Source organism: Panthera tigris, chromosome C1, assembly GCF_018350195.1.
Source record: "Panthera tigris isolate Pti1 chromosome C1, P.tigris_Pti1_mat1.1, whole genome shotgun sequence".
NCBI lineage: Eukaryota > Metazoa > Chordata > Mammalia > Carnivora > Felidae > Panthera > Panthera tigris.
The window spans coordinates 25,372,803-25,392,746 of record NC_056667.1 but is presented as its reverse complement, the minus strand read 5'-3'; the positions used below and the strand labels follow the sequence as shown (position 1 = coordinate 25,392,746).

The window sequence follows — 19,944 nt, the reverse complement described above, 5'->3', positions numbered from 1 at the left end:
GAGGGCCCATGACAGCATCAAGGAAGGTTTCAGGCCACATGCCAGGCCAGGGAGGTGCTCAGAACTCCCCTCCTCCACACTAGTTGCTGCACACCTCAGGGCAGCCTCACAGGGCCAGTGGCTCAGGCTGGGGTGAGCATGACAGCTGATGAGAGGCCTCAAGATCACCTGGCCCTCCCTCTGATTTCTCTTCCAGCCCCCTGTGGGGGACAGTATGTGGGTTCAGACGGAGTGGTCTTATCCCCCAACTACCCCCAGAACTACACCAGTGGACAGATCTGCCTCTATTTTGTCACCGTGCCCAAGGACTACGGTATGTTTATTTATGTTTCCCGACCTCTTCCAGGCCCCCGGGCCCTTCCCACTCGCGCCCCGGCTCCACTCTCAATTGTATCCACTCCCATTGTGGGAACGGGTAGACCATCTCCGGTACAGGACTCCTGGGTGCAGATGCCATGCAGTGGAAATAAGATACACTGTCGGGTGCGCTCCTGACGTATGTGTGGGAGGAGCACTAGCAAGGCCAGCAGCACAAGGGGATGCAGCTGGGGAGGAGGTAGCCAGGACGGAGGGAAGGCAGGGATGCCGGACACTAGCCAGCACAGCCCACGTCTGACTGGAGGTGCTGCAGATCCAGGCTGACTGGAAACCCAGGGGAGGGTGACCAAAGGGCAGGAAGAAGGAAGGGGTGGGACAGAGCTGGGAACCCCAGTGTTCCACCATCCCATCCGAGACTGGGAGCCTAGCCCAGCAGCTATAGGTAGGGCAAACAAGAGAAAAGGGGGGGGGGCAGGCCAGTGTCCTGGGAAAGCAGAAAAACTTCCAGATTCCAAGAGACTCAGGCAAAAAGAAGCCAGGCTTGTCGCCTGGTTGGCAGTGGGGACATTTAAGAGTCATGCCATCCCTGAAGGATTTAGGAAGTTCTAAGGGGCAACCAGACTGGTTGTACCTGAGCAATCAGGTGACCCACCTGGATACTTTCTCCCTGGATCTCCTCTTTGTAGGAGGAGTAACAACTATTTCTAAACAGGATTGGTGTTGGGTGGGGTAAAGGGCACTGATAAATCCTGACCATCTAGGAGAGGGATGGGGCAGCAGCTGGCTACTTATGCCCAAGATAGGGTGGAGGGGGCATAGGGCAAGGCCTGATGCCACCAAGCATTTATGAAGCATCTCTCAGGAACCACGCACTCTGTTGCAGACGTGAGCGAGACATGCTCCCTGACCTCTGTGAACTCCCCATCTCACCTTAACCTACCGCTCCAGCCATCACGCAGCACTCCCACCCCAACCCCTGCACACATACGTGTGTGTGTGTGTGTGACGCCAGCCACCCCAGCATACTTATGTGGCAGGAGCTTTGGACCTGCGGGCTCACAGTTAGAAAAGTCCTAAAACGTTGTCCAGTCCAATCTGCCACTCAGAACAGAATCCTTGATTAGTGGTGTGCAGTTTGTGCCTGGATTCCTCCCATAATAAAGAGCTCGGCCTTTAAAGGAAGCAACCCCAAGGCTGGTCAGTTTCACTGGGCTGAAACAGGCACACAGAGAGCCAGTTCAAGGAAGAGCAGTGGTCTGTCCCAAGTATCTTGTCTTTGCCAAGGATGCTAAGCCCCGGAATTCGGGGCAGACTTTTGCCTCTGCAACACTGGCTCCAAGCTCAGGTCTCAGCTCTGACTTCCTCTTCTAATCTTCCTTTGATCTCCTACCTAAAGTGACCTGCCTCACTCTATCATGTTTTCCCATTATCTCTAGGACTTAATTTTAACTATCTGAAATTATCTTCCCTATCTCTTTGCTTAAGTGGGCTTTTTACCCCCTTTATTGACTGTCTCTTCCCACTAGAATGCACACTCTGAAAGCAGGAATGTTGCCCATCATGTTCACCTCTGCAGGAGGGAGGACAGAGATACCCCTGCCACCACCTCAGTACCCATTTTCAGGGTTCCACAATGTGCTCTCCCTCCTGCCTCTCCCTCCAGCCCCTCTGGCCCCTGCTCCTCTCCCTCCTACCCTGCTTCTTGCCCCAGATATGCCTGGCAAACTGGTAAGCCAGCACAGGCAGACCACACCAAGTTCAGGCAGATAGCTGAGTTAGAGCTGTTCGCACTGTGGGATCAGTGATGCCAGCCCCTCCAGCAGTGCCTGGAAGAGAGGGGCAGCTGAAGAAATCCCCTGTGATTTGTAGCATGAATAGTCATCAAATGGCAGGGCCCTCAGGCCTCATCCGAGAGGGGCTCATCAAGACCATGGACCACCAGCTTTTCAACCCCTTCCTGGAGTGAGCTGAGTACCCTTTGGGGAACATTCTTAACTTCTGAGCCTCAGTTTCTTTGTCTTTAAAATATGAACATCTAAAAGAGGCACAGTTGAAGATGATACATCTGGCAAACTTGGTACCTGGCACACAGTAGGTGCTTTGTAAATACCATTTTGCCTCTTCCCATGGCTTTGCCAGAGGGAAATGAGCTCAAGATGTTTGCCCATTCCTTAGACAGTCACTCTTTCCCCAGGAGCAACTGCTTTTCACCACCCTTATTCCTCTTAACCGTGGGGCATCTTGTATCAAAGGCTGTCCTGGTCAGCAGGATTTCTGAAGAAAAAACAAAGGAAAATACAGGGTCCTGAGAGCACATGGAAAATGGGAAGTGTTGCCAAAAGCCCTTCCATGTCCTTAAGTAGCTGCTGCCACTGCTATCTGGGAAAGGAATGGGGTTGGCCCAGCTCCAGTTCCACCAGGCCTGACTGTTATGTTCAGTCTTCAATGTTATCTTGACCCATGAGGGAGAATGCCAGCTGGCCCTTTCCACCTCCCCACAACCCTGTGCCTGGGGTCTGGCCAGTGTGCTGATCAGCCAGTAGAAGCCTCAGCAAGCAGTCAGCCCCAGGAACCAACAACTTCCGCGGAGACTTCCCTGCTCCTGGCCTGCAGCCCCCACACCTCCAGTCCTTGCCCCCAACATGGCGGCCAGTCTTCCATGCTGAGGTCTCCACACCATGTCTCCTTCACAGTGGTGTTTGGACAGTTCGCCTTCTTCCATACGGCCCTCAACGACGTGGTGGAGGTGCATGACGGCCACAGCCAGCACTCCCGGCTCCTCAGCTCCCTCTCGGGCTCCCACACAGGTACCCAGGGCTTGGCTGGTGTCGGGGATGGTGGCGGGCTGAGGGCATTTCGGGCCCGCTGAAAGGAAAGAGGCCCTGCAAGCCCAGCCACAGGTGGCACCACACAGCTTTGTGTCTGTCGTCCACTGGTGCTTTCTCTACAACACGACAGTCAGCTCCTGGTAGCCCAAACGTAGAAGGGGGCTTGGGAAACTACCCTCACCCCAAGGTGTGTCTACACTGCTGCCCCAAGTGGTGTAGTATTCCCCTGTTGGTTTATTCTTAGACCCAACATGTTTTTCTGATTATAAACATACTGCTTTTTCAATGTAGAAATCTTAGAGGCAAGACAAAATAACTGTATGGAGAATTAAAATAAAAACCACCCAGAAAGAACCACTGAAAGATGGAGTGTATTTTCCCCCAGACTTTGTATCTACTTAGACTTAATCTTTTGTATATTTTATTGAATAAAACAATGTACATATTTTTATTGAAATGTCCATGGTGAGCATTTCTGTCATTATTTCCTTCTATAATAGGATTTTTTAAATGCTGCAAAACAGTCCATCATATAGTTACTTAACATTTATGTTAAAAAATTTATGCAATGAATTCCCTATTATTGAACATCGAGATTGTTTCTAATTTTTCACTCTCGTGAATAGTAACCCAGTGTATTATGCATACGTCTCTATACACATCTCTATTACCTTAGACTATCTAGAAGTAGAATTGCCAAGTTAAAGGATATGTGCGATCTTAACTTAAGGCTTTTTGTGGGAATCTAACTATATTCTTTCAAACTTAGTTAATCAGTTATTTTAACAGAATTATCAAAATCCCTGATTTTGAAATATGCCAAAATGCCAAACATCCCTCTACAAAGTCCTTGCCACTCTGTTCACCAAAAGTGAATAAGAGATCATGTTTTATTCTCACAAAAACTAGCTAATTAAGGAAACAAAAGCATCATCAGTTTGAAAAGTGAGAATTGTATCTCATTTCTTAATTTGCCTTTTTTTATTACAAGTTGGGGTAAACTTTTTATAATGTAATTATTGGCCCATGCATTTTTTATTTGTGAACTTACTTGTGAATTGCTGTTGATTTTTCTATTACCATTTATCTTCTATTGACTTAGTAGACCTCCATATTATTCCAAGCTATACGTATCATATGCCATAAAAACCTCTTGTCTATATTAAATGCTATAAAATGCTTTCCCCTACACTTTGTCATTTGCCACTTAATTTTCTTCAGGGTATATTTTAATGTCAGAAAATTTAAATTTCTCCTGACGTCAAATCTATCAATGCTTTCTTTTATAGATTTCCCCTTTACTTTTCTGCTGATGAAGTAAATATTCTTCTGTGTTTTCTTTTGCTTCTTTTCAGTGTGATTCTTTTGCTTTAATACCTTTGGAATTTATCTTGATTTGTTATTTGTTATAGGGAATCTAACCATATTCTTTCAAATTTAGTTAATCTGTTGTCCTAACAGAATTTTCAAAATGCCAGATTTACATCTATTAAGTTTTTATGAAGTTAAGGATGTTTCCAGACTTTATATCCACGTCTTTAAGTGTCTGTGTATTTTTCTATCTGAATCAAAAAACTTAGTGTAAGGTTATAAAAATGTTTAATATTAGGATAATTTTAAACATATGGTAGTGTAAGCCCCCAAACTTGTTTCTTTCTTTTGAATTTTTTATTGACTGCTCTTCTTTATCTTTTTTATTTTTTTTTAAGTTTATTTATTTACTTTGAGAGAGAGAGAGAGAGAGAGAAAGAAAGAGCTGGGGAGGGGCAGAGAGATGGGGAGAGAGAGAGAGAGAGAGAGAGAGAGAGAGAGAGAGAGAGAATCTCAAGCACTGCCAGTGCGGAGCCCAACTTGGAGCTCAAACCCATGAACCATGAGATCATGACCTGAGCCACCCAGGCGCCCCAGACACGTAACCAACTGAGCCACCCAAGTGCCCCTGTTCTTGTTTATTTTTGCTTGCAAATAACTTCAAGAAATATTTTGTCAAGATAAAAAAATTTGCTTCAGAACTTTCATTGGACTTCCATTAAGTTATTGGTTAATTGGGGGAGAACTCACATCTTTATAACAGTAACCCTTCTTCCCATCCAGGAACATGATATGTCTCTCCATTTATGTATCTTTTGTAACCTTGGGAAAGGGGCTTTAATTTTCACTTTGGCAGTATTGATTTTTTATTAACTCTGCTCCTAGATATTGGATGGCAATTTTTGTCATTGTTTTTGTTGCTGCTGTGAACTGGTCCCCCCTCCTTCCATTGTATTTTCTAACTGGTCTTTGATAGTATATTAGATGACTGGTATTTTTGGTATAGTCATTTTGTAAAGTCAATGAACCCTCTGTAATAATGCTAACACTGCCGACTGATCTCTCCTGGGCCCTTTAGGCAAGAAGCCATATCTTCTGCAAATAAATTTGCCTCAATACTTTATTTCTTCCTTATCAGTGTTTTTTTTCTTCTATTTTTTTCCATGGCTATTGGTTTATTCAGGTATATGACCCTAAGATCAATGCTGATATTTTATGTTTTAGTAAAAAACCCATTTTATAATTATTTTAAATTCAGCAACACAGGTTATATATATACTATGATGCTATATAATCTCCTGGGTGTCAGAGGTTATATCACCTGCCTTTACTGATTGAGTACTGTATTAGTAGTGACCCCTCTTTTTCCCACCTGGATGAGAGGTTTTGTGTTGTTTCATTTCGTTTTTGTTTTGGGGGGTTTTGTTTTGTTTTGTTTTGTTTTGTTTTTGCTTTTACTTATCAGTTCTTCTGTGGCCTTTGTTATTTTTTAATTAATTAACTTCTGCATTTATTTCATAATGCCTCTCCTCCTGTTTTTCTTCAGATTACATTGAGCTTCTTATGCTAACCCCTTGAATTGAGAGCTTTCTTCTTTTCCCTGTGTAATGAAGAGCATGTTTACAGCAGCACATTCACTTCTAAGCATAGTTTTGGCTCTGTGCTATAAGAATTGTCACATCCTATTGTCCTCCTCATTACTTTCTAAATAATCTGTCACCATGTTTTCTTCTTTCTTGCCCAAGAGTCCTTTAAGGCTGCCTCCTCTTTTCCTCCAGGAACCTGAATTTTGTTCTTGTTACATTTAAACATTTGTGTTAATTTCTCATTTTGTTACCACACCGGGAGAGAATATAGCCTGAACCACTTCCGTTTCGGGGTTAAATGAGGTCCTCTTCCATAGCCAAAGACGTTTTGTTTTTTTTTTTTCATTCCTTGAGTATCTAAGAAGAGAGTGTGTCCTCTGGACAGTTGAGAGGCTGCAGAGAGACGGGCAGCTCAGGCCCAACACTCACTGCCTGGCCCCTAATCTCAGCCCGCCCCCTGCCAGCGAGGTGCCTGTAGGCCCGGTGGTGCTTGACTGCTCAGAGCTGCAGTTCCCTCGGCTGTAAAATGCAGAGAGGAAAACCTGTGCCTCCTAGAGCTATTTGTTAGAGTGAAATTAGTTTAGTAATAGCCATTAGGTCAATCTTGCTCAATTTTATTATTCACATCCATTCTATCAGTGATTCTCAATGAAATGAGTTTTGATATCAGCACCCCATGTATGCCCACTCAGCCAGGAGTGTAAGTCAGGATTCCTTGGGGTAGGACGCTTTTTCAAGACCTCATGATTTTCAATATAGATAAATAGAGGTATAAATTTAGCTATAAATTTAGAAGCATTGGTACAGGCAGAGAGAGAGAGAGAGGTATACATTTAGGACCTGTATATGTAAATGTAGATATAGATACAAGAACACATATAGATGTAAAGGACCAATGGCTAGAAAGAAATAAGGATGGACGGATGGGTGGATGCAGATATAAGACCTATAGGTGTCAATATCAATATCCTCAGATCATCTTATTCCTCATTTGGAGAAACACTGATGAGCCACTAACGCTGATGGAAGTAATGTGTCCCTGTCCTGAGGTGTGTTGAAGGAGCAAAAAGCTTGAGGACCACTACTCAGCAGTCTTCATTTTGTTTCTCTATTTGATATATCAAATGTCGTGGATTTTGCTCGTTTAAACATCCCGCTGCAACTGTGATATTTTGTTATCTTCTTGTGTTTCCAACCATTTTAGCACCTGTGTTTGCCTGCTATATCTTTCTTCATTTCCTTGGAGAGTCTTTTTCTTAAGAGGATGTTTACTTACTTATTTTACATTTGTTCTGATATCTGTCATCTGGTTTTGTTCTTTGTGGGTTTGGGGGGCTTTTTTGTTTTGATTTTGCTTTCTTTTCCATTCCTGTCTGACCCCTCTCTAATTTCCAAGGCTTTTTTTTATATGAATTTCTGATGAATGCTATCAGTAAATTATTTATAAATTACGGACTTCTTCCCCCAAGGGTCTACTTTTACATTTAATTTTGCTACCTCATTGACAATAATTATTTGGGCTTAACTGTCTTTTCCTGGTTGTCTTTATCCCTGAGAGTTTTTGATTTCCCTACTTCTGTTCATTTTTTTAGTAGGCTTATCACTGCACTACTTTTCCGCCACCTTGCCTGTATGACTGTGTCTTTCCTTTGACACATCATGTGAATGACAACTTGATTGTAAGTCAAATTACAGGTCACAAATTTCTTTCAAAACTCCTGCCACCGTCCCACTTCATTCCAACAGTTAATATTACAGACAAGTGGAGTCCAACCTGATTCTTTACCCTGATAGGTAACCCATTCTTTTCTCTCTGGATGGCATTCATATTTTTTTTAATTTTATTTTTAAAATCTGAAAGCCCACTAGGATAGGTTGCAATGGAAATCTCTTTTCATTAATTACATCTGGCACTTTGAGAATAATTGTAGTCTGAACCTCAGATCTTTCTTAAGCTTAGGAAAGTTATCTTCTTTCTTAAACTATTTCTTCTCCTTCAGTTTCTCCTATCTTCTCTCTCTCTCTCTCTCTCTCTCTCTCTCTCTCTGTCTCTCTCTCTCTCTGTCTTGAATCCTTGATGTATGCATACTGGAGTTTCTCTGATCTATCTTCCATGTTGCTTGTGGTTTCTCTCATTATTTTCATCTCTTTGTCTTTTTCCTGTGGATTCTGGAAGAATTTCCCCCAACTTAATCTCTACTTCCCTGTTCAATTTCTACAGAATCCAGCTGCCACATACTGGTGATTCTCATTTTTGGAGGCTTTATTGATCTCAGAACTTTCCTTTGGCATGGCTGCCCTCTCTGACTTCACAGATGCAATGCTAGATTTAGTCTTGTGGCAACCACAACTGAAAGTCTTCTCGAGATACTTGCCTGCTCTTTCTGATAGTTCACATTAAAATGTTTGGTTTGATTTCTGAGTGGTTTTCACCCTTAAAACTTTGAGAGCTTGTCTTTTGTCCAGTACTATGTGCTTGTCCATGGAGAGGGAGGTCTGTGTTCATCCAGGCTTGGAAGTTGAAATGGGTTTGTGAGAGATTATAGGGGTCCTAATCCACATATCACGCCAGACAATGGGAGGATGGAAACCTAGAGTTTTGTTCTGCTCACATCTGTTAAAGAGCTCCAGACAGTGGTGATAATAAAGACAAGCTTTTTCTTCATGAGTTTCTTTTTGCTTTGGCAGCCAGAAATTATTGGGTCAATGACTCCCAGCCAGGATCAGCCATCTGGGTCATGTGTAAATAGAATGTTGTGCAAAACTCTCCACTCTCCGTGGCCAGTAGTGTCACATGGGCTTTCTGGAAGCATTGGTTGGCCTCAGATGTGCCTCCCAGTGGTTCCATGGCTGGTTCCAACTCCAGCCCTCACTGCAGTGGAGACTTAGCCTGGCTGTCTGCACCCCCAGCTTCCCTTCTGACGGTGGGGTCAGCAGGCATCTCAGGGTTCCCTAAGGCTGTGGAGGGGCACACTCAGCAATGCAGAGTGGCCATGCCACTACCTGCTAAGCCATAGTCCGGTCCCTCAGCTGCCTCAAGAAACTGACCACAAGCAGGACTGCACTTCACAGCTGTAGGTCCAGCTGGTGTTGTCTTCACTCTTGTCCATCTATACCACGTCAAGGAGAAGATAGAACTTTATCTTCTGATATAAAGGCGTCCTGTGCCCATGCAGGTCTTCCTTAAGCTGTGTTATCAGTTGGGTGACAATTCGTCTTGCTTTGGTTGTCCCGACATAATTATTAATAACATGCCCATTGACTCTCAAAAGTGTCCTAGTGTGAGCAATAAATTATACAATTGCTGTGGTTATCTGTCATTTTACAGGATCTGGGAATGGCCAGTTACTCTCAGATACTCACATCACCCTCCTTCCCAGAAGCTGATGCCATTTTTCTTTTTAATATCAGTTTTCCAAGTAAACCACCAGTCAGTTTGGTAATGGCCATTCTCCTCATCCTTGTGGGCCAATGTATGTCTGAAAGCTTTCTCCTTTCCAGGAAGGTCATTTAATCTTTCTGATCCTCTCTTTCTTGACCTATTAAATGAGGGAACCGAACTCTTGTCATGTCAGCCTCCAAAGACCATAGGTCAAGGTAAAACCATGGATCCTAAAACCTTCTGCAAGCTTTAGAGTGTAAAGTGTAGTAAAAATGTGAGGTTTTATTTCCGGGAGAGCTGGGATATGGAAGGAATTGCTGTGGGGGGTGGGGGGAGGGGTAGTATGGGCAGCCCCTCCTTCCTGGCCAGGATTTTCTCTCCTGGACCCGCCTGCTGGACTCACTGTCTCCCTCTCCTCCTCGCCCCTTATCTTGGCAGGAGAATCGCTGCCCTTGGCCACCTCCAATCAAGTTCTCATTAAGTTCAGTGCCAAAGGCCCAGCACCAGCCAGAGGCTTCCACTTTGTCTATCAAGGTATGCAGGGCGTGGATGTGAAAGGTGTGAAGACATCTCAGTTCTCTAGTGACTCCCTGCCCAGAGGAACTGGGACTTTTGACCCCTAAGTCTAGGCCTCAGTCTTAGGGTGTGTGGAGGCAGTTACTGATTTGTAGGGCAGTTCCTTGAAATTCAGTTGAATTTAGACACTCATTTACCCAATAGACAATTCTTGGACAAAACTCCATGTCGAATGAGGGGGAAAATCAGACATGGGATGCCAACTCCTGCCCTTCCCCTCCCCCACTGCCTGGCAAGGTCCCAATGGCATTGGGATGACCAGCCCAGGCCTTGTACCTAGACTTTCTCCCATGGAGTTTGGTCTTCTCTACAAGACACAGTAAAGATGTGGGAAAAACACAGACTTGGGATTAAGATGGACATGGCTTTGAATCCCAGCTCTGCCAGTTTCTAACTGGGCACCAGCTACTCCACCCCTCAGAGCCCCAGTTTGCTCACCTCTAAAATGAGGGTAAGCATATTACCTCACTGATGGAGTTAAGAGAGTTCACAAAGTAGTTGACACCAAGCAGGTGATGGATGTCTGTCCCCTTCCTTCCTTACTGGCTTTGAAAGGCAGAGTTGTGGAGCATCCTGACTTTCACCTCTAGGCCCCTACCTCTCCTTGTCCTGAAGGAAGCCCACTTTTCAAGGGCTCATTCATTCCACTGCCCAGGAAGAGCTGTATTCCCCTGCCACAGAAGGATGGCATAACTGGGGCCTGGGTTAAAGGGTCCTGTCCACCATGTGGGCAGGGTAAGGGGAGATTCAGATTCAGGTCATGAGAGTAGAGCCCTGGGCAGAGGCCAAGGTAGGGTGAATGGAGGAATAAAGGCCATTCTTCCTGTAAGGGGATGTGGGACTTCATGGGGATGGGAGGGCACCATTGGGAAGCCACAGAACACAACTAGGCCTAAACTCTGCCATCCATGGTTTCCAGAAGCTGTGCTGCCACCTTGTGTGTCCAACTATGTTTTAGTAAAATCGTCCTTGTCCTGGAAAGTCCCTACCCCTTCCCTGAGAGAAAGTGCTCAGAGCCTCTCGGGGTCCCATCCAGACTGTCTCAGCTCCAGTCCCATTGTGTGTCCATCCCTGAGCCAGTTTCCAGAGGGGTGAGGCCTGCCCCTCAGTGCCCTTGTCCCCCGCAGCGGTACCCCGAACAAGCGCCACGCAGTGCAGCTCTGTGCCGGAACCCCGCTATGGCAAGAGGCTGGGCAGTGACTTCTCGGTGGGGGCCATCGTCCGCTTCGATTGCAACTCCGGCTATGCCCTGCAGGGGTCCCCAGAAATCGAGTGCCTCCCCGTTCCCGGGGCCTTGGCCCAGTGGAATGTATCAGCGCCTACCTGTGTGGGTGAGTGCCTGGACAACCAGGACTCCTGGGAGGGGGTGGCCGGTGACACCCAACAGCAGCCCCTGCCCACCAGAATAACTTAAATAGGGTGTCCCATTCAGGCCAAATCACTAGTCCTGTGGGTTGGGTGTGTAGACAGCAAGGAGGAGGAGCTGGGGTTGCTGGGGGAGGGATGCATGTGAAGGAGGGTTGTAGGGACAGGAGCCACAGAAGAAGCAGGGATGGGGGCCTGCGGGAGAAGCCAATAGCCAGCAAGGGAGGCCCTGAAGGAGTGTTTGGGGAGGCTCCCATGGGGTACCCACAAAGACAAGCGGGAGAAACATCTGACCAGAATTGCCTCCTTCCCAGTGCCATGTGGAGGCAACCTCACAGAGCGCAGGGGCACCATCCTGTCCCCCGGTTTCCCAGAGCCCTACCTCAACAGCCTCAACTGTGTGTGGAAGATCATGGTCCCTGAAGGCGCTGGCATCCAGGTAGGGGCTAGGAGATGCCTCAGTCAGGCGGGTGGCTGGGAGGAGACATTTCAACCCCATCCCTGCCCCTCAGGCCAGATGCGGAGGTGAGGCCCACAAGCAGAAAAACGCAACAGCTCAAGGCCCAGAAGCTTCAGGGGGTGTGAAGAGAGAGCTGGGTAATTCAGGAAAGAGGAGTGGCACAGGCTCATGCCATCAGGGAAGCCCAGAAGAGGAAACGGGCCTGGACTGGGATATAGAGATTGGGCAAGATTCATAGATGTTTTTCAGATGGCTTGAAGTCTTCTTTTCTCAAGATTATGGGGGAGAGAAGAGGGGACATTGCAGGAAGGAGAAAGGAGCAAACAGATGAAGCATGGAGGAGCCCCAGACACACACCTAGGCGTCACACCCGCAGTCTGAACTGTAGGAGCAGAATGGGGGCCACAATGGGTACCCAGTGGCGAGAGCCAAGTGAAGAAGGCCCCGGCACTGGGATGGCAACATGGAGGAGGGTCTGGAGCCTGCAAGGGCAACAGAGAGGCAGCAGGTAGAGATTCAAGGTGGGCAGGTCTGGCCAGGAGTGGGCTACTGGCTTATGGCTGCAGGATATCTGCTGCAATCCAGACAGGAAAGTGGGAAAACCCAAGCAATGTTTCAGAGATGGGGAGGAGGCCATTCAAAGTCAAGTATTCCCACTTCCTGAAATTTCCTTTCCCTACTCTCTTCCTGACAAAGCACCCCCACTGTCTTGCAGTCCTTCATTTTACATTCTTTTCCCCCTCTGGACAATGAGGTTCCCGAGGGTAGAGACTGCATCTTACTCTTAGCGGCAAGACCTAGCACAATGTCAGGTGCAGACTGACAGTTCCAATAATGGAATTAACTACATGAATGGAGAAGAAGGGAGGCAGAGAGAGACAGACAGACATAGGCTGCCTAACCGACAATTCAATCCCTCTGCCTTCCCAGATTCAAGTCATCAGCTTTGTCACAGAGCAGAACTGGGACTCCCTGGAGGTATTTGACGGTGCAGACAACACTGTAACCATGCTGGGGAGTTTCTCAGGTGAGGTGGGACTTCCAGGGACCTCAACTCAGGGGGCAGTGGTGGACTTCATCATCATCATCATCATCATCATCACCACTGAGATCTAGTTGACATGCCATAAAATTCACCATTTCAAAGTGTACAATTCGCAGATGGTAACTGGATGCATTTTGGTGATTGTATTACAAAATATACAAATACTGAATTATGTCACACCCCTGAAACTAATATAATGTTATGTGTCAATTATAGCTCAATAATAAAATGATAAAAGTGCCACAGTGAAAAGATAGTGTCCAATTCAGTAGTTTTTAGTATATTCACAAGATTCTAAAACTATCACCGCTATCTAATCCCAGAACATTTTCATCACCCCAGAAAGAAACCAGGTACTCATTTGCATGCACTCCCCATCGCTCCCCCTCCCCCATCCCTTGGCAACCACGACTTGGCAACCTACTTCCCATCTTTGTAGATTTGCTTGTTCTGGAAATTTCATATAAATGGAATCCTACAATATGTAGCCTTCTGGGTCTGGCTTCTTTCACTCAGCATAATTTTTCAAGGCTCCCCCCATGTTGTAACATGCGTCAACACTTCACCATGTGGCTAGACCAGATTTCACTTATGCACCCATCAGTTGATGGACATTTGGTTGTTTCCACTTGTTGGCTAATTATGAATAATGCTGCTATAAACATTCATGTAGATATTTCTGTGGGACGTGATTTCAATTCTCTTAGGTATATATACCTAATAGTGGAATTCCTGGGTCATGATAACTCTATATTTAAATTGGGGGGGGGGGACTGACAAACTGTTTTTCCAAAGTGGCTACACCGTTACCAACAGCAGACTTCTCACTGAGTGTGGTGTGTGCTTTTGCCCAATGCCCAGGACAATTATCTGGGTCTTTCAGGCTTCAGAATTCCATGTTGCCAAGATAGAAAAAGGAGTCATGTGCACCGTATACACTGTCTACACTGCCTGGATTGCCTAGAGAATTCTACGTGTCAGAGTTATTTGAAGATGGCTGGAAAGGGACCAAACTCTTTGGCTGCCTGTGCAACTCCCTCTACCGTTGGCACATGGCTCTGCCACTGCTCATTCTGCAGAAAGTTGTTTGAGGCCTCCTCTCCCTCGGCCACTGGAGAGCCAGCATTCTCAGAGGGTGCTAATGTAGCAAATTTGTCATGTAGCAAGTTTGATAGTTGGGGAGATGTGAGGGTCTTGGAGCAGAGTGTCAGCAGGTAGCAAAAGCAAGAGGTATGGGAAGGAGCTTGGGGGCCGGGGGTGGCTAATGGTGAATGGTCCCTGTTTCCTTGCCCTAGGAACAACCGTGCCTGCCCTTCTGAACAGCACCTCCAACCAGCTCTACCTTCATTTCTACTCAGATATCAGCGTGTCAGCAGCCGGCTTCCATTTGGAGTACAAAAGTGAGGATCCAAAGTTTCAGCTGCGTACAGGGCTTAGGGTGGGGATTGACAGGTATCAAGGACCCACAGTGAGCAGAGGTCACACTGGGGCTGTGTATTCTCCACCCCACGTAAGCCTGACCACAGACTTAGAGGAAGGTGCTGAAGCTCAGGGAAGTTCTGAAAATCCTCAAGACTGTGCAGCCAGTAAGTGATGGAGCCAGGATTCTCACCCCAGTGTCTGCTACTCAGACACCTACGGGCTTCCCCTTTGTCCACACCAGGACTGGGAAGGGAGCACAGTCACTGGCCTCGGTCCAGTATATACTTTGGAATGTAATAAAATAGCGGGTGCTCTCCCCTGGTCCTAAACTCTGTCCTCTCCAACCCCTGGTTCTGTGATTCAACTGCCTTTGAAGTTCCTGTCCTCATTAGAAACTTCACTCCTCTTGCACCAGATTTCTCCCCCTCGGCTCAGAACCTTACATCCTGGTTTCCAGTGTCCCGAAGTGGTCACAACGAAAAACTCGTAAAAGAGAAAGGCTTGTGGATGCGCCTTTTGGGACAACAAAGACAGAGGTTGCTGGGAGACTGTTGTCATCCTGGGACAGCCTGCCGTTCCCCTTCCCCACTGGGTATAGGAGAGAATAGATAGACAAAAGTACCTGTTTTACATTCATCCAGCAAATAGTTATGGAGTGATTACAGTATGCCAGGTGCTCTGCTGGGTTTTTCTAGGTTTGGGAAAGATCAAGATGGTTAAGTCCTCTCAGAGCCCATTAAAGAGAGGCAGACGTATGGACACAGAAGCGCATTAAAGTATTACAGGTGCTCTCCTCTATGTCCCCAAATGTCCCCAAATGGGAGATCAGTGGTTCGAAGGAGAGAACAGTCACTTCTACCTGAGACAGGTGGAGAGGTCAATGTCATAAAGAAACATTGAGTGTCTACAATGTGGCAAGCCCTGTGCTAGATGCTCACAGATAAGAGGTGAGTAAGACATGGCTTTTGCCCTCAAACACAGAGTCTAGGAGGACAGATGGACAAGGGAGCAATAATTTTAGTGCAACCTAATATGCTAAGAAAGTGCAGAAGAGGGGAGCTAAACCTGGCCAGGTGAGACCTTACAGAAGGGGATGCGTGAGTTAGGTGTGGAATGAAAAGTAAGAAATGTGGAAAGGTAGAGTTGGCTTGGCCATCTTTGACAGCATGGGCCCATGCAGATGGAAGCCTCAGTTGGTGCCGGAGGCCTGGTAGGGTCAGCACTGAAGGTTATGCAAATGTACAGCTGATCTCCAGAATGAATGAGCTTTATCCAGATGGTTGGGAGAGGATTAGTTGGATCCCAGGATGCTCATGGCCTGAAAGAACTGAAATGTGCACCTGATAGGAAAGACCTCGGGCAGCTTGAAGCAAGGACCCTAAGGAGCAGAGAATAGGACACGGACCTCTGAGACCTTCCTCCCTGCAGACCTCAAAGCCTTACTCTCCTTGTGGACTAAAGTATTCTGAGTTTCTTGAATAGTTCACATTTTTTCTTTTATCCTTTTTTCTCTGTTCTGTCCAATTTTGTTTCTTTATTTAGTATTTTAATTTGAGTCCTTAAATGTTCCCTAAAATCTTTTCTTTTCTTTCCTCTTCCAAAGATATACTTTCTCTTGTCATTCTGCTGCCTCATTACCAGAAAAAAAAATTCACCTCTTCTCAATTTGTGGTTGTTGTTGTTGTTGTTCAAGGGAACTGGTAGTTTTCTTAGTAGCTGATGTTTATCATGCATTGTCCTCTGATGGTGGGAAGGGCTGAGGGAAAATTGAGGTCCCCATTAGTATTTGGTGACTGAAATTCCTAAGAGCCAAAACCGTTTTTGTTTGTTAACCTACTATTCTGTTAATTTTTGATAATCTACAAAGAGGATGCAGAAGGGAAGAATTAACTGCTATTGTGGAGGCAAATGGTTTTGAAGGGTACTGAAAAGTCATATCTACTGCTATGACTCACTTAATGTTGATTTAGTTGAAATGGAAATAGAACAATATGCTTTCCAAAGCAATAGATTGCATATGATAAAATAATTCTTCCTTTGTTGTAAGCATGGCTTAAATGAAGTCAAGCTGTGCAGTGTAAGAGAAATTAGAATGGACTTTTCTCTGTCTCCCTTTTTCTTTCTCTCTTGGATTTCACTTTTTTCTCTTACCATATTCTTTTGCTCTTGCCTCCCCTCTCTCTCTCTCTCTCTCTCTTTGCCCCTACTTCTCTACTGGTAAGTAAGTCTCATGTTACTAAGTGGTAGTCACCCCAGTAAATGCTGAGTTGCATCATACTTGAAGTTCAGGGAGGAGTGGGGAGAGAGAGACAAGATGAAGTACTTCAAATTCAGCTTAATGACTGTTTTAATACTGTCTTTGGGGTATTTAGCCCAGCTGCTGAGATTTGTGGACATAGGCCCAAATAGCCTTCATTTCCAAGAATCACATTTACTTCTTAAAAGCATATATAGGACAGGAATTGCCTCGGGAAGGCGCAAAGGAACTTTCTAGAAGAGTGAGCAGTGTTGTGTGGCTTTGATAGGGGTTTGGGTTATACAGGTGCATGCATTTGTCAAAACTCAGCAAATGTACACGTAAGATCTGTACATTTTGTTATATGTAAATTTTCCTCAGAGGGAAAAAAGCATGTGTAGTTATCTCGTGCACACATCGACTCTCAGCTCTCAAAGTGGAAAGAGGATGAGGATTCATCAGCTGCCACCCAAGAAGATGAGTCTAGTGCTTGGTGGTCTAGGGAGGCCAGTCCTTCCCATTCCTTTTCCACAAGTGCATGGCTCCGTGCAGGCTCTGCATACACATGGCTTCCCCATGGAGCTTGTATCTCCCAAGGGATCTGGGATCTACTAGGAGGGCTATCTATCAGAAGGTATCTAACAGGAGGGCTGAGGCTGCCCCCTCCCAAACTCTCTGGGCCATGCAAGTGCCTGGAATCAGACCCAACCGTGAAGTCTGTTAGCCCTCATCCCTGGAAAACCACACTGCAAGTCTCATGCAGCAACGCATGGGGATTTATGTAGTACCTCTTATTTATTTGTGTATTTATTTATTGCATCTTAAGTGCCCGCACCCACAGGGGGGCCCCTGCAGGGCACAGGAGAGGCATGAAGCCCACCAGTCAGGAGATGCTCTACTCCCATTTGCTGTGGGTTTCCACCGAGAGAGAATTCAAAGCAGGACGAGGATGATTTCAGGAGGGGACGGGAGGGAAGCAGGGTTGGGTCTCGCATGAGCTCATGTTGCCTGTGAGTTTGGCCTCCGCTTGCACAGACCTGGAGTCACACTGGGCTTGGTTTGAATCCCAGCTCTATGGCTTGCTAAGGGCACATCTCTGGGCCTCTTGGCCTGTATCGTCACCCGTGAAAAGGGATGTAAAGACTCCTTCAAGGGATGACATGATGTGTGTGACACACTGGCCTCAGTTCTGCTTGTGGGAAGTCTCAGCAAGTGCTGTCCCAGTGACGATGGTGGGTGGGCAGCGGGGAGGAGGACCACAACGAGGAAGATTAGGATGGGTGTCCTAGCAAAGCGCTGTGTACAGTGCTGGGTACATTATCAGGACCGAATGAGCGCAGATGAAGTTGAAAACTCGAGAAAGGAGAGTGAAGGAGAGTTTGAGAGCCCTTAGAGGTGATCTTGGAAAGGGATGGAGCCAAAATCATGACAGTCCTAGAATGTCCCATGAGAGGGTGAGATTTCATATAACACTCAATGGGGACCCATTTTGAATTGCTGAATAAGGAAGTCCATGATTCAAGGAGAGAGCCTAAGAAACGCCAGTTGCCTGTGAGTGCAGGATGGCCTAGGGCACGGAAGGAGAGGGAGGTTGTGAGGGATCTGGCAGTGAGACAGGGCCGGAGCTGACTGTGAGGGCCAAGCAGGAGGAGACCCCAGTACTCCTCCCAGAAAGGAGCTGGCCTCATCATCATACAACAGCAGAAACAAGGCAGCCGAGGGTTTCATCTGCTGACAAACTTTTTTCCAGGAAGTCTGTCCCAGAGAGCAGGACTGTCTGAGCCCCTGAAGCGACACTGACGGATCTCTCTCTCATAACTGCCCTCCTCCCTCCTTGCCTTTCTTTCCCCTCTCCCAGTTTCATAGCCCACAGGAATTGTCTTCATAGAGCAAGGAAAATGGAGGGAAGTTGGGGGTCTGAGAGAAGTGAGGGAGGAGCCTGGTGAAGAGGTCTGGGGGCTTGGAGCCAGGTGGGCATCTCCTGAGCTCTCCTGCTCCAGAGTACTTCTGCTGATCCCAGGGGGCAGCCACATGGCCCACGGGATGCCTGCCTGCCCCAAGGAGCCTCTGTCCAGCCTCTGAGCCATATAAATATTCTGACTTTCTCTGTGCACTCTGAGGGTTAGCACTGGCCTAGAGGCTAAGAGCAGAGAAAGCACAAATTAGAACCCTTTCTCCTCCCTGCTGCCAGCATCACCCTCTGCCTACCAGTGCACTGACCTGCTGGGCTTGTCCATTCTCCTTTCTGTTTGCCTCTGTCTTGTCTAGCTGTGGGCCTGAGCAGCTGTCCAGAACCCACTGTGCCCAGTAATGGGGTGAAGACCGGCGAGCGCTACTTGGTGAACGATGTGGTCTCTTTCCAGTGTGAGCCGGGATATGCCCTCCAGGTACCTCCCCTCAACACCCAGGTCAGGAAACAGGTATCCCCTGAGATGTGTTGGACCAGCCTCATGCCAGCCTAGCTGCAGTCACCAAAGAACAGGGGAAAGACCCTGAGGTCCCCAGGGACCATTGTCCTTTCCCGGAGCTGTTCATGCAAAAGATGAGCTTTGCTGACTTTGGCGATTTAGCACAAGCCAGCCTCAGAATGTGTTCCTGCAAAGTTTTGGTTTGATTAGACTTCAGGAAAATTTAATCTTCCTTTGAAGGCCATGAGGGAATCTAGTAATTAAAGGAGTCTCACAAGGAACCTTTAGTAATGAGAATTCTTTAGTAATGGCTGTTAATAAGCATCCTTCCCCAAAGTCTCTCACCCTCTGCCTCATCCCACCCCACAGAGGGTTTGTGTATCTTTGTGTATCTTGTTCCTCAACGCAAGGCCCCTGAACAAACCCCCTCTTCTGGGTTGTACATACAATTGTGCCCATGGGGGCAATCAGCCCATCCCTGTTCCTGATTCCTCCAGGGCCACGCCCACATCTCCTGCATGCCTGGAACCGTGCGCCGCTGGAACTACCCTCCGCCACTCTGTATTGGTAAGAGAGCCCCGACCTTTTCCTTTCTTTCATACCCATTTTCTACCAGGGATTTGAGCTCAGTGACATATCGTTGGGATCAAGTTCAAATCAAAAGACAGATTGGTATTCTGAGTCTGTGCAAAGACAGTAGTTTTCGGCTGATGGGCAGCTCTTCAAGGGAGTCATGACTTCTGCAAACCTTCGCCCACCCAATGGAAAAATCACAGGAGACTTGCCCATTTGAAAACACGATGATGACCATTCGGATTCCAGATAATTGACCTGAATTGTTCCTGAATGGAACCCCAGATAATTGACCTGATAATTGTTCCTGAATGGAACCCCTGGGCAATTGAGCCCTTCCCCTATGACTTTTCATGGGACAGACAGATAAAATCCACTAATAAAAAATGTGGAGGGTTACATGTGAAACAAGAACTTAGCTTGGTTGGGTTTCT

General features: G+C 46.6%; 1 protein-coding gene across 1 annotated transcript in view; it reads left to right on the top strand.

Moving 5' to 3' along the window:
* The window catches only part of CSMD2 (CUB and Sushi multiple domains 2), a 538,353-nt gene that overhangs the window by 409,192 nt on the left and 109,217 nt on the right, over positions 1-19,944 (top strand). Inside the window, 9 exon segments of the mRNA XM_042993830.1 lie at positions 197-313; positions 3,012-3,125; positions 9,864-9,959; positions 11,129-11,332; positions 11,681-11,805; positions 12,757-12,853; positions 14,167-14,271; positions 18,798-18,916; positions 19,435-19,504. Of these exon segments, the coding sequence (XP_042849764.1) occupies positions 197-313; positions 3,012-3,125; positions 9,864-9,959; positions 11,129-11,332; positions 11,681-11,805; positions 12,757-12,853; positions 14,167-14,271; positions 18,798-18,916; positions 19,435-19,504 (1,047 nt within the window).